Here is a 15,648-nt window from a genome sequence, read left to right on the forward strand (position 1 = left end):
TCTCCAGCTGACACATTTGTAATCTCTTATTCAGTTCTGCCACATTTCATTCATCAAAAAAGCAACTCCTTCCCTGCATCTTCCTTACCCATTCATGCCCGATCTTACTTATTTCACACCCTCCCACTCCTCCAGCTCACATCCTTTCATTTTTGTTTCACACAGTGCCATCAAGGAATATCTTGCACTCCTGAACACATTTGCCACTTCCACCCTCTTGCTCTCCTCATTCACACCTCTCACATTCCACATGGCCACGCGAATCTACTCATTTGGTCGGGGTCCTGGGCAGGTATTGGGCCCACTAAGGCTCTCTGAAACATTTGCCATGATTAAGTGATTTTAGATAGGGGAATCTGAAGGACATTTAACCTGGCCAAAAATCCTGATTATATGGTTACCACCCAGTGCAGTAAATGGTTTCCTCGGAACATGAAACCATTTGGCTTGTCACTCAGTTTAGAGACCATAAGGCATCCCTGCAATGAGTGAGTGGATGATGGGTGCCCCTACCTACCACCAAGAAAACACTAAGACTTTCACCTTATTATTCAATCATGTACCTCTTCTTAACCAATGCCAAATTATTATAAGACAAATGAAGAAAATTGAGAAAAAAATATATGATACGAAATAAAGAGAAAACATAAAAGGTGTATTGGTGTTGTGGTGAGGAGGGGTATACTGAGATGGTCTGGGTATCTGGAGAGGATGGGGGATGACAACTGGGTGTAGAAAGTGACAAGTATGAACGATGGGGGTAGGGTTGTGAAAGGCAGACCAAAAAAAGACCTGGGATGAGGTCATAGAGTGTGACCTCTGGGATAAAGGACTGAATAGGGAGGCTGCCAGGGACTGAGCAGCACAGACAGCCGTAATTAAGTGACTAAGTCTGACTCATGCAAGCATGTTGGAGCCTTTATAGAGAAAATTAAACAAAATAGACAGACAAGAAAAATGGAAATGGCAAAATAAAGTTGATAAAAAGAGAACCCCAAAAGGTAAGCAAAAAATGACAAAAAGGAAACAACAAAAAATTGTCTATCCATCTATCTATAGCCAGATCCCATAATGAGTTTGTACTTAGAGAGTTATCTCTAACCTGTTCTTTTTTTTCTTTCTAGGTGAAGATGAACGACACGTGAGTAGCAAGTGGCCACACGTGTGTGTTTTTCACACACACACACACACACACACACACACACACACACACACACACACAATGTTTTATTCGCCCCTATGTAGAGTATAACTCTCTTGTGTGGGGAGGCTCCTCACATACACTCTTCTCAACAAGGTGGAGTCAAAGGCTTTTTGTCTCATTAACTCTCCTTCTGGAACGACGCAGGAATGTAGAAGTGAAAAAAAGAAAGACAATGTGATGGTGTGAAGGATGTAGGTGGTAGATTATTAACCCATGGGGATGAAGCAAGGACGAGATGGAAAGAATATTTTGAAAGCCTGATAAATGGGAATAGAGGGAGCAGAGTGGCTGTGAACATGATTGGTTTTAGGGGTGTGCAGAGAAGGAATGCAGTGCCAGGAGACGTGACACTCGCACAGGTGAAGATTGCTGTGAAGCGGCTGAAAATTGGGAAAGCAGCTGGGGTTGATGACGTGTATGCAGAGATGATTAAGTGTAGTGGTGAGAGAGGAATTAAATGCTTGTTGGAGATATATAAGAAGGCATGGATGAGTGAAACTGTGCCTGCAGAGTGGAAAATGGCTGTGATTGTACCCCTGTAAAAAAATAACAGTGAGTGAAGTGAGTGCATGAATTATCATGGCATAAGTCTTATCATGGCATAAGTTCACTGAGTGTGGTAGGGAAGGTGTATGGAAGAATTATTACAGAGAAAGTAAGAGAGAAATCAGAAGTCCTAGTAAGTGATAAACAGGGTGGCTTTAGGAGTGCCAGAGGATGTGTGGATCAAATATTTGCAGTGAGACAGATAACAAAGAAAACTTGTGAGAAGGACCATAAGGTGTTTATGGCTTTCATGGATCTGGAAAAAGCATACAACAAAGTGGCTGCATGAGATCAAGTAGTGTCTAGAGTTGTCATTAGGCGACCGAAGACAATGAATGCAAGCATGTCGATGTCTTTGTAATCAGTATCATACAATACAAAAGGGTAGCCAAGACTCAGACCCATATATTCTAAAGGGGGCAACATGGGATTGACTATTACCATTTACTCTCTCCTATCTCTAAATGTTTTGGACTATGATAACATGGTCTTGAATCCCTACACTCCAAAGAGGGGAGTAACTCTTACAGCTTCACGTTTCTTCAGGTGGGAGGGTGAGGGTGCAGGAGAGCCAGGCAGTGAAGAGAGCATGGACTTGTCTGAAGGTGGCAGCAGCAGCAGTGGTACCCTTGCCAACCAGTCTCCCCTCTCAGATCACACATCCATCCCACCTCCTATTTACTCCTACCAGCAGTCTGTTCGAGACCCTCTCAGGTTCCCCATGCAGGTAAGACTTTAGTGATACAGACTGCACTGAGGTAATGATAATGTATACATCGTGTGTGTGTGTGTGTGTGTGTGTGTGTGTGTGTGTGTGTGTGTTCTTACCTAATTGTATCTTCACAGAAATGAGTCAAACTTGTACTGTCCCATATATTAAACCATTTTTATCATACATATCCTTAACACTTTTCGTACACGTAAGAGTTATATGCGGTGGCTGAATCGGTAGAGAGGCGGCTTGCAGTCCTGATGGACCCAGGATTGAATCCCGGCTGGGGCAGGGAACAGTTTAAGGATTTGAATTTCCTAAAAAGCAGACTTTCCTGATCTACCAGATGACCCGCCGACATGTCATTAAAGTACCCCCGCTAATACCAGTACACCAGTCCTGTATGAGACAGCCCTAGCATGTATTCAATATGGACAGTGAGTGTTAGTGCCAAAGTGGTGACATGTGGAGGTGTAGGAGGACTACTGGGCCTTGGAATAGGCCACTGCCCCCAAGAAATAGGCCCTGAACCTCTGCTCAGAGTCGGACACGTAAAAAAAAAAAAAAAATGCTAATGACTTTTGAGCCATTGCTCTGGCACAGTTGTTATCAAACCATTTTGGAGAGTTTGATCTTTTACTTACCTGTTGACCTGGTATGAATAAATCTATACCAGGCAGTATTAAGTCATTAATGTGGGACTGGACAGAATTGACATCACTAGAGAAGATAGCCTGCCATGGAATGTCAGCAAGATAATCAATGTGCCATTGGGTCACCTTGACAGGTTCAGAATAGGGAGGTCAGGGGGGGCTGACTACTGAGGCTTTGATGAGACTGTGGTCCGAGGATCCAAGTGGTGACAGTACTTCTATCCTGTATTGATCTGGATTATTTGTCTGGAACAGATCCAAGAGATGGGCATTATGGCCAGGGTTATCTGGTATTCTGGTTAGTTGCTTTACCAACTGTGTGAGATTAAATGATTCTGCAAACGGCTCGCACTCTAGACCAGCATCGTAAATCCTGGCAGAACGCAATAACCATTCAACATTAAGTACGTTAAAATCACCCAAAATGGTAATCTTGGTGCTAAGGACAAAGTTAAAGTTACTCAACTGTGTGGATATGGAGTCAAATACACTGGGTTCTAAAGAAGCATTGGGGCAGTGATAGACTACACAGACACATTTGGTAATATTTAGATAATTTAGTTTATACAGTGAGTAATCAAAATTAGTTGAGGTGAAGTTTAAAACAGTGTCAACTGCATATTCAGATTTGGTATAACAACAGGTGCCGCCCTTGTTACAGAAGTTTGTGAAGAGATGGTAACCAGGAAAACAAAATGGGGAAATTTGGTAGAGGGAGAAATTTGGGGTTCTGTGAGGAACAAGGCTAGAGAGGATATGGACTGTAGGAAAAAATGAACTGAATTCTAATTGGTACCGAAAGCACGGACACTGGCGAAGAATAAGGCTGCACCTGCTCTTCTCCGCTGACAAGCAAGAACAGAATTTGCAACAGTTGCTGCTGGTACAGTCGCTTCATGGCAACCAGGAGGACCCTGTGCTGCCAGCCCTACCTTGCCGGTGGTGGCAATCCGAGATATCACCTCGTTTGCTGATGTTAATGTAGCGGCCAGTGGTAAAGGGAATGGAAATAGGAGGTGTGATATTTTACGTGCATATAGTATGGTGTAGACAGTTGAAGGTACTGGTATTAAGAGAATATGGTGGCCTACTCTCTGTGTACATGAAAGCACTGAAAATGTTCAGCAAAGGGGGATGGTAAGGATCAATTCCTGAGGGCTGGTGAAATGAGGGCTTCAGCTCTCCCTGGCACAAGCTTGCCCTCCACCTCGGAAGTGCCGCCCTGTTCAACTGGTGCTACAGTCTACTCCTGGTAAATATTCAAAATAAAGAGTAAAAAATTAAAATAAGGAGTAAGAAATTAAAGTTTCTTATACAACACTTGAACTTGTTGTGTACAGTAAAGCAGTATAGTGTCAGACAGGTTTTTTCTTTCTTTTAAACTATTCTAATGCTAATCTTCATTGCTAAACAATTCACCATCAATCTGCCTATAGCAAGACACCTTAATCATGGAAAACATAATCACAAATGAATCATCTCCATGTCACCCTGTCCTCTGCCAAGAGGCTGCTCTCTCTTTCTCCAGCTCATATCCCCTCTCTCATATACCTTTCCACCCCATTCCTTCATCTCATGCATGGTCTCCCACTCCCCCTACCCTCTGCCTCACTGACATTCCCTCTCCTGGTCAGTCTGTCATTCTCCATATTTTCAACATTGTTAACCATCTCAGTGAACTGCAGACATTAATGCTGTGTTCAAGCAGAATGGGCGCCTGGTGGGCGCTGCGATGGAGGAGGAGGAGGAGATGTTTGCCCTCAGTGGAGCGGAGGCCCCCATCGCACACAGGGGCACACCTCTCAACCTCACACATCCAGAGTACACCCTATTTGACACAGAGATCTATGAGCCAGAAACAGGTAAGGTACAGTTAGAGACAGGTAATGTATTCCCAGACAGGTTGTGTACAGCCATTTGCAAAACTTTACATCTTATCATCTGCAGCATCCATCTGCAATTCTCATTCCTGTCCTCAGCATCACACACCCGCAGTACACCGTGCCTAACAGAGAAATCTGTCGGCCAGAGACAAGTAATGCACAGTTCCTGACAGTAATACTGATCTTTTTTTTAAATGAACATTTATGAGGTACAGACAGACAGAGACAGCGATCTGTGAACCAGTGACAGGTAAGGTACAACCCTCCCTCCTGCCTCCCCAAGTTCTGCATTTAAAAGCAGGCTTCAAGTTTCTACAGGGTGATTCAATACTCTGATGCCTAAGAATAATGCCAGTACAGCACACCAGCATTATCCGATGGGGTTAAATTATGGAAAGTGGATCTGATAATGATTTATGGGATACCGGGACAATTAAAACATGGGTTTAATAAGGCTATGTTTGAGGCCAAGTGGAACCCACACCCTTCCCCCTCTATAAAAATAACAACAGCAACCTTAGACATGTGGAGAGAATGGAGAATGAAAGACTGACTAAGAGGGTGTATGTAGGTGAGGTGGAGGGAGGAGAGAGGGAGGGGTAGACCAAGGATGAGGTGGAGGGATGGAGTTGAGAGGTATATGAAGGAGGGAGAGTGAGTTGGGGGGATGAGTAGTCAAATGGTGGGTGACAGAGCGACTTGGAGGCGTTTTGTCTGCGGCCACCCTTTAGGATTTGGGCGTCAGGCTATAGATAAATAGATAGAACCTTAGACTGATCCCTAGACCTCCTTTAATGCCTTAGCTGACTACTTTCCATCACCGTATCGCCTATGAGTATGACTGAAAGAGTGATCAGAGGTTGAGTAGATGTAACACACTAACCAAACAGGTGTAACTAACCTTATTGAGTACCAGGTCCTGTTTAGCCATCATCATGGGTCTCTTTGAGGCTGGGGATAAGTGGTGTTCCAGGGCACTCACTCGTCATTGCATTTGCTCTGGCAAAGAAGAGAAATCTAGTTGACAGGAATAAATGTTTGTTTTGCCAGACAAAATTACTGTGCCTGCAATTCCTACATATTTATTTTATTTTCTGCAAAACAGCTGAGTGGTGAGTGAGGGATGGAGTGACAGTGGTCAGATGGGGAAGAAGTAGATGCAAGGGCTGTGGCTGTAAACACAGCTGACGTTTGTGGGCATAGGAGTCATAATAATTCTGCTGTTCAGTACAATATTTCCTCCCCATATCATCCATCTATCTATCTATCTATAGCCCGACGCCCTAATTCCGCAAAGGGTGGCCGCAGACAAAACGCCTCCAAGTCGTTCTGTCACCCACCATTTGACTACCCTCCCCCCAACTCACCCCTCCCTCCCTCATATACTGGTACCTCTCAACTCCGTCCCTCCACCTCATCCTCGGTCTACCCCTCCCTCTCCCTCCCTCCACCTCACCTACATACACCCTCTTAATCAGTCTTTCACTCTCCATTCTCTCCACATGTCCAAACTACCTCAGTGTATTTCTCCTAATCTTCTCAACCACATCCACATCCACCCCACAATGTTCCTTCTCTTCTTCATTCATCAATCTGTCCCTCCATGTCACTCCACATGCTCCTCTCAAGTAACTCATATAACAGTAATAATAATAATCCATCCATCCATCCATCATCTAATCCTGTGTTGCCCCACGAGGAGAGTAGGAGCCCGGGGCAAGGCAGGTTGGTCCTGACATTGATGATGAGTGTGACTGGTCGCACTCATCCCTGAGTGGCATTACATGAGCAATAAACCCCAACCATCCCTTGGATATAAATTTCCATCTACTCAATCCGATTGGAGTGCCTTAATTACCAACTAAACCACAGGCGCCATAATCTGGTTATATAGTTACCACCAAGTGAAGCATTTGGCTTCCTGGTGTACAGGAAATCATTTGGCTTGTCACTCAATGTAGAGTCACCCGCAGACTGAAGGAAGAGGAAAGAAAGAAGGAAAGAAAGACAGAAGAGGAAGGATCGAAAGAAGGAAGGAGGAGAGGAAAGGGCTGGCACCCGCGAGCAGCATTACACTGAATGAGTGGATGGTGAGTGCCCCCACCTACCACGGAATAATAATAATAATAATAATAATTAATAATAATAATAAAAATAATAATAATACACCCTTCAACTTCACACACACCCTGAGTACACCCTTTCTGATATAGAGACAACATGAAAGAGGTTATAATATTCATGCATTATACATACTCTTCTATATATTCTGTAATTGTTAGTGGACATGGTACATGTATGATGTTAAGCAAGTTACAGACTGAGTTTGATGTAGTGTCAACTGGATGGAGAAAAGAAAAATGCAGTTTTATAAATTTATGCCTACAGAGGAATGTTATTGTGGTCAACAAAATGTCTACTTATTTATCAACAGCATGCCATCATTATATGAATGGGATGCATCTTTGAAAGTGGGTGGGAATGCTCACCATCCACTCACTCAGAGTAGTGCTGCTGTTGGGTGTCTGCCCTTTCCTCTCCTCCATCCTTCTTTCCTTCCATCCTCTTCTGTCTTCCATTCCTTCATTCTTTCCTTGTCTTTCTGCCTATGGGTAACTTTACACTCCTTCTTCTGTCTTTCTTTCCTTCATTCTTTCCTCTTCCTTCTGCCTGTGGGTGACTCTACACTGAGTGACAAGCTAGATGGTTTCCTGTACACCAGGAAATCATTTACTACAATGGGTGGTAACCATATAACCAAATTTTGGCTCCTGGTGGTTTTGTGGGTAATTATTGCACTCCAATCAGAGTGAGCCGGTGAAGGTTTATATCCAAGGGGTGATTGGGGTTGAGCGGTGAAGGTTTATATCCAGGGGGTGGTTGGGGTTGATTGCTCATGTAGTGCCATTCAGGGATGAGTGAGGCTGGTCACTCTCATCTTAAATGTCAGGACCAACTGCCTAGCCCCGGGCTCCTACACTCCTCAAGGGGCAATGTAGGATTGGATGATGGATGGGTGGATGGATTGTATAATAAATGATTTTTTAATGAATTTAGTGTTCTAGCAATCATATACTGTAAGTGAGGAAATGAACATACAGGTATAATGAGCAAAATGGGCAATGTAGCAGTGAAAAACACCAATGAAAAAAATGTGCTAAATGTTACAGTCATAAAAGCATGTGATCATGTAAGTCAATTAAAAAAAACAGTCTGTAATTCTAACTACCGATCTGTCTAATCTACTTACTCATCCAGTAAACTAAAGCATCAGTCTATCTGTCAGTTTCCCTTCCTGTCAACCCCCAGTGGACTTCCCAAGCTCCCCGACAACCCTCCGATACCTGGTGGAGCCTGGCAGTGAGGAGTGTGGGGGAGTGCGACTTGCAGAGAGGGAAGAAACCTCACAGCCACCTGTCACCCCTACAGAGGACGATTATTCTCTCTACACCGCTGTTGTCTCACCCCCAACCGGCCAGGTCACCCTTAGGAAAGGTAAAGGATCATCATCATCATCATCATCATTATTCTCATCATCAACTTAGGATATGTAAAGAATCTTCATCAACATCATCACTCTCATTGTCATCATCATCACTATAAACTTAGGAAGCATAAAGGATCCACCACCACCATCATCATCATCAACATATAATACATAAAGGACCATCATCATCATCATCATCATTACTGCCAACATTATTCATCTGAAAAGGAAGAACATGGTATTTAAGGTAGAAAATCAGACAAAAAAGGAAAACAGGGATATCATAGGTAAGCAGTATATGAAGAATGATGAAAAAATGGTAATGGTAGACAGTGAAGATATTAAAGATCCCTGGAGAGAGCATTATAATTGTTTGCTGAATGAGGAGTCTGACTGGAACAGGGAAAGTTTAGAGTCAGCAGATCCAAAGTTTGGCCCTTGAACTTTGATTGATGCTGATACTGGGAGCAGAGCGATAGGCAATATGCAGTTGGGGAAGGTGGTGGGTGTTTCTGGATTTACTGCTGAAAAGCTGAAGGCCTCAGGAGATATATATGAGTGGGTTTAGTTGCTGATTTGAAAAACTCAATTATATATCAGTGTGTTGTTCCAGATGACTGGCTGAAGAGTGTGACTGTAAATGTGTACAGTAAACTTTCAATTATCCCGCGTAATTCAGCCAAGCCCTATGCCAAATAAAGTGAAACACCAGATACTGCATAATACCCTCCATCGGCTCGACATTCAGCGTCGAGCAGGATACTGTTACTCTCCCTGTCGACCCTCGTATCCTAAAAACTTTCCCATGAATGATATTGCTTTAACAGGGCTGAGCCAGCAGCGCCAGATACTGCCTTCAGCCGTATATTGTGATGGCAGATAACTGAAAGTCAGCATCATCCGGACCTCTTTTCCCACCCTAGGGCAGGGTGAGGAGCAGCAATGTCTAGACAGCCCAAATTTGCCCAGTACAATGGTCCATGCTTCCATTCACTCATCATTCAAGCCTCCAGAATCCTGGATCTATCTGATACATTAAAAACATTCACCACACTCTGTAGTTTCACATAAACGTATCCAATATAATCACTCTGGATGCTGTTACGTTAAAAAGGGGTGCCAAATCCCTGATCATGAGCTTCTTCTCACAACATTCATCAAGCCAGCTCGATCTCCTGTCAGTTACCTAGCCTCACTGACTTCCATACCTTTCTTTCTCACACACTCATCCACCATACCCCTCCACCTTCTCCTTGGCCTACCTCGCCTCCTCCCTTCTTCAAATTTGCTCAGATATACCTTTTGCACCACTCTATTGTTATCCATTCTCTCCATATGACCATACCATCTCAGTGCACTCTCTCTGACTCTGGTGTCCACAGACTTCCTCACTCCACATCGTTCACAAATCATTATTTTGTATCCTATCCACTCTCTGTACTCCACATACAATCCTCAGCAGTCCCATCTCTACCGCTCTCACTCTTGACTTTTCATTTTCATGCCACACCATACTCTCACATCCATATGTTAAAGTTGGCACGAACACTTCTTCATGTTAGCCTCGCACAGCTGCAACACTCAAGCCTCTGTTTGTTATCAAGGTCTTAATAGCACCAGCTTCTTTACTTCCTTGTGTCACTTGACTTTCCACTTTTTTTGCACATTTTCCTCTCTTTTCTATCACTGTACCCAGGTACTTGAACTCTCTCACCAATTGCAGTCTTTCTCCATTCACTGTAACATCACACTGGGAGTCACCTTCTTTCTCAATAACCATCACTTTACTCTTTTCTACATTTACTTTCAAGGCACGACAGTCACAGACATCTGCAAAACTCTGCACTAGTCTACTAAGTTCTTGTCCAGTATTTGCAAGTAGTACTCCATCATCAGCATACAACAAATTTGAGATATTCCATCCATTACCATTCAGTACCAATGCCATCCCTCTCTTCATTACTCATGTTTTTACTTCTCTCATCACCCCATCCATATATATACTGAACAACCATGGGGACATCACACAACCTTGTCACACACCCACACCGATCATGAACCATTCACTTAGATGCCCATTTACCCTTACACATGCTTCATTGCTATCATAAAAACTCTTGATGGCACCTAGCAGTTTCCCAACTACATCGTGCATCTGCAAAATCTTCCACAATCCTTCTCTATCTACTTTGCTGTATGCTTTTTCCAGATCCTTGAATGCCATAAACACCTTAAAGTCCTTCTCACAAGCCTTCTCCTCTATTGGTCTCACTGCAAATATTTGATCCACACATTCTCTGGCACTCCTAAAGCCACCCTGTTCATCACTCACTAGGACTTCTGATATCTTTCTTACTTTCTCTATAATAATTCTTCCAAATACCTTCCCTACCACACTTAATAAACTTATGCCACAATAATCCTTGTACCCACATTGCTCAACTACCAGGGTACAATCACAGCCTTTTTTCAATCTGCTGGCACAGTTTCAGTCATCCATGCCTTCTTACATATCTCCAAAAAGCACTTCATTCTGCTCTCTCCACTACACTTAATTATCTCTGCATACACCTCAGCTACTTTCCCATGTTTCAGCCACTTCACAGCATTCTTCACCTGTGCAAGTGTCACGTTTCCTATCACTGCATTCCTCTGCGCATCCTCAAACCCAATCATGTTTACAGTGGCTCTGCTCTCTCTATACGTATTCACCAAGCTTTCAAAATATTCTCTCCATCTTGTCCCTACTTCATCCCTATGGGTTAAAAATCAGCCACTTACATCCTTCACTCTTTCACATTTCTTTCCACTGTCACTTCTACATTTGTGCACCTCTTTCCAGTATAACTTCCTATTTTCAGAGGAATTTGCATTCATTTTTCTTCCTTGATCATAATTTATCTCCTTTTCCTCTTCGCTAGTCTCTTTACGTGCTTCTTGCACTCAATATATTCAGTTCTTATTTCAATTGAACCCCTGTCCTTTAACCACTCCAGCCACTTTATTCTCTTTTCCTTCACTGCTCTCTTAATCTCTTCACGTCACCATGCCATACCTTTCTTCTTTGTTGTTACTCTTGCCACACCACACACCACTTCAGCATTCCTAACTAAGCAATCCCTATATGCATTCTACAGGCTGTCCAGATCCATTTCATTCCAATATACTGATTCTAACTCCTCCCCTACTTTGGTCCTGTATTCATCCATTTCTTTGATCCTCAGATTCTCGACTTTCAGACTTTCTCCCTGACTGCTCCTCTCTCTCCTGGACCACCTCACTCCTTTCAGCTTGATCTTGCATACCACAATCATATGATCTGACAGACCACATCGTCCTCTTACTGCCTTCGTATCAGCAACCATTCCCAGCATCGACCTCCACAAGCACATAATCAGTCAGGCTTCTTTCAACTTGATCCCCATTCCCTCTATACCATGTATATTTATGTGCATCTCTGTGTTTGAAATACGAGTTACAAATGCAGGACCTCCTTTCCTGACATATATCCTTCAGTTGCTTCCCGTTATCAATTTCTCCTGGTACTCCATTACAACCCATTATGTCATCCTCAGGACCAGTGCCTACTCTTCCATTCATATTGCCCATTACAATCACTTTCTAGCTCCTAGGCATTTCTCCCACTGCTTCATCCAGCTCATTCCAAAACCTGTCTTTCTCTCTCTCACTCCTGTCATCACACTGTGCATATGCTAGAATCACAGCGGCAGCCACTTTCACCTTCTCAAACTTGAACATGACATACATACATCTCAGGGTGACACATTTGTAATCTCTCATTCCATTCTGCCACACCTCATTCATCAACAAAGCAACTCCTTCCTTGCATCTTCCTCGCCCGTTCATGCCCGACCTCACACACTTTACACCCTCCCACTCCTCCACTGCACACCCTTTCATCTTTGTTTCACACAATGTCATCATGGCATATCTCGCACTCTTGAACACATTCACCACTTCCGCCCTCTTGCTGTCCTGATTCACACCTCTCACATTCCACATGGCCATGAAACCTGTCCATTTGGTTGGGGTCCTTGGCTGGTATTGGGTCCTCTGAGGCTCTCCAAAACATTTGCCATGATAAGTGATTTTTGATAGGGGAATCTGGGGTATACTTAACCTTGCCAAAAACCCCAGTTATATGGTTACCACCCAGTGTAGTAAATGGTTTCCAGGGTACGGGAAATCTTTAGGCTTGTCACTCAGTGTAGAGACCATAGGGCACCCCTACACTGAGTGACAGGATGATTGTCCCCCCCATCTACCACAAAAGTTAACTGTATATATCAACAGTATATTAGAAACAGAGATACAATGGTACATTATATCAGACACACAGATAAAATCTAGGGGGGCCTACTTAACCAAAGAGAATACGGGGCTATGTGTATTTATGAATCCAATCCCAAGGTGGGATTCTCAAATACATTTGCAATCGATTCCCTGTTATAACTTATATGTATTTTACAGGAAGAACCAGAGATATGAGAGATTCTGTACTGCCCTTTTCTTGTTCTTCCCTCAAAAAATATATATATTAACCTACTATAATATCTCTCATAACCAAGATTTCTTTTTCTGGGAAGAACAAGAGACATGGGAAGACACTGTACTGTCCTTTCTTTGTCCTTCCTGGGAATACATATCACAGTTATAACAGGGCCTTGATCATAAATACAGTTATGTTCAAGAATCTCACTCCCAGTTTCTTATTTTTGAGCATCTCTTCTACAGAGCGTCCGTCAAGCTTGGAGGTGACCCGGAAGAAACGTTTGACAGTGACAGAGGAGCTTCTGACAGTGGCGGTGGAGGACGACCAACACTCCCTCTCCTCCCTCAGCCAACACACCAATGACGATGATGACGACGACGACGATGACGCACAGATGCTCTCACATGATGAGTTCACTGATATGCTTACGCCAGATGACATAGACACACCGGATGAACTGGAGGAATCCATCATGGAGCGTGAGTTTTTTTTTCTCTTTTTCTTTATGTGTTAACTCTGGGCAAAGGATTAACAGCCATTTCATCGTGTCTGACCATGGGCACAGGCTTACCTTAACCCATTCTGTTACATCAAGCAGTCCTCCTACATTTTGCATACCTCCATAATTATGTCATCACCTGGTCTGAATATATCAAAGGGTTATATGAAATAATGACAATCACGCACAGGTGCTTTCACAAGACAAGTTCATTGATGATCACTAGATGTACGGCAGGAATCCATTATGGAATGTAAGTATTGCTAAGAGCTGTTTGGTTACAACAAAAGGTTACATGAAAAGAACCTATGTGACAATGATGAAGATGATACACAGATGCTTTCATGTGGCGCGTTCACCAATGTGCTCACCCGTGTTGACACAGATACACTGGATGAACTGTGAAATCCAGGGGCATCTGCAGGATTTTTTGTAAGGGGGGGCAAAATAAAAGAAATTATACATATATGTGCCGACTGAACATATAATTCACTATAAAATATAGTATCAAGATGTACTTAAATTGCAGGCGAAAAGTATTCATATGCTGATGTGCTATAACTTAAAGGAACGAAAATATACGTGAGGTCCGGAAAAGTTCCAGACACACTTTGGAATTCTAAGGTGGGGCAGCTGCCCCCCTTGCCCCCCTCTCCAGACACCCATGGTGAAATCCATGGTGGAGTGTGAGTATTGCTGACTGACAATTGGTCTGGCTGTATCAAAAGGTTGCATGGTTCTGGATAGGGATGACTTCACAAGGTGACACCAGTGTAATGGGGTGATACTACGGCCCAGTTATACAAGCCCTCCCAGTCTTCCTATCCCCTGAAAGGAGGATGATTGAATGCAAGGGCAACTTCAACCTGCAATTTACTGGGTTCTTGTCCTTTTTTTTTTTTTTCTAAACAAAAGACAAACAGAGGAAGGAAAAACCAAACAAAACAAAATATCATACACCAAATTACAGGTATCCTCCATTCATAAAAACTCTGCAACAGTTTGACTTAAACTGCTGAAGGCTGAAGTTTCAGGGAAAAATCTGGGGAATCAAATTCCAGAGAGAAGTAGTTTGGAGAATAAAGGAATTCTGATACGCAGAAGTTCTACAATATGGCAGTGTGACAGTCAAGTCATGGTGCTACCAGATGCCCATGTAGCACAGGGGAATGTATGGAGAGGTGGCACAATGGATGCAACTTTGTCTGAGAATTTGCCATAAAAGTATCTGTAAAATAATTGAAGGGAGGCAATACTTTGTCTGACTTGTAAGAGAGGTAGTTAATTTATAATTTCAGGATTATTAATTATTCCTATAGCTTTGCTCTGAATTTTGTCCAGTTGTTTTAGTGGAACATCTCCACATCCACTCCACATGGGAAAGCATTATTTATGCTGAGACTGCACATGACTTGCAAATTACAGCTAACTGCTCATTAGGGTAGACATTATGGATTTTGTATGAAAATCCAAGTTTCTTTGAAGCAGTTTTATAGCATGTGACCTTGCATGAATTTCATGAATCTATAGTTATTAGGCAGGAATGCGTCCCCTTGGTTATTCACCTAAAATAAATGCACTACAGTGATAAGTTCCATAATATCACAGTTTTTTCCATGCAGCCAGTAGGATATATGAGGTACATGCACAAGCAAAATGATGCCACGTTTCCTCTCGTGGAATCGTCATACTATACAGGGTTGATCATGGTATTACTTATGTTTTATATGAACTGGCAACTAAATTAAGTGCCAAAACTAGCTAATTACTTTCCTACAGTTGCTGATAACTGCTGAAAAAAGATATCAGAGATGTTCGGTAAGCTTTGTAACAATATAAATGTCTCATCCTGGACTCTAACAATTTGTCAAAGTTTCATGCCTGAGAGTGATGATTATGTGCCTTGTTACAGAGCTTGTAATCACATACCACTCTCATGGTAGTATCTCCCGAGTTGATGATAGCCATCCATCTACTACCGAAACAGGGAAATTGGCAAGTGAGCTTTACAGGTGACAAAAGAACTTTAACACTCAATCTTTCTGTAACTTACAGTGGCTTTATTTGAAAAAAAAAAAAAAAAAAAAAAAAAAAACTGCTGTTGTTGTGCCATCATGCTCATCTGAAACATGAACCCAGTGGACTGCAGGT

The 15,648-nt window shown here is 42.7% G+C and overlaps 1 protein-coding gene across 1 annotated transcript in view; it reads left to right on the forward strand.

The window, feature by feature from the left end:
- Positions 1 to 1,125: 1,125 nt before the first annotated feature.
- Positions 1,126 to 15,648, forward strand: part of LOC145390042 (uncharacterized) — an 88,897-nt gene continuing 74,374 nt past the window's right edge. The window contains exons 1-5 of the mRNA XM_080265121.1: positions 1,126 to 1,141; positions 2,297 to 2,477; positions 4,824 to 4,977; positions 8,308 to 8,493; positions 13,241 to 13,477. Coding sequence (XP_080121247.1) covers positions 1,131 to 1,141; positions 2,297 to 2,477; positions 4,824 to 4,977; positions 8,308 to 8,493; positions 13,241 to 13,477 — 769 coding nt within the window. The 5' untranslated portion in view covers positions 1,126 to 1,130. The remainder of the gene's footprint in view (positions 1,142 to 2,296; positions 2,478 to 4,823; positions 4,978 to 8,307; positions 8,494 to 13,240; positions 13,478 to 15,648) is intronic.

Source organism: Coenobita brevimanus, unplaced genomic scaffold, assembly GCF_032717465.1.
Source record: "Coenobita brevimanus isolate Jiangsu-jjx unplaced genomic scaffold, ASM3271746v2 jjx.HiC_scaffold_2755, whole genome shotgun sequence".
NCBI classification, from domain to species: Eukaryota; Metazoa; Arthropoda; class Malacostraca; order Decapoda; family Coenobitidae; genus Coenobita; species Coenobita brevimanus.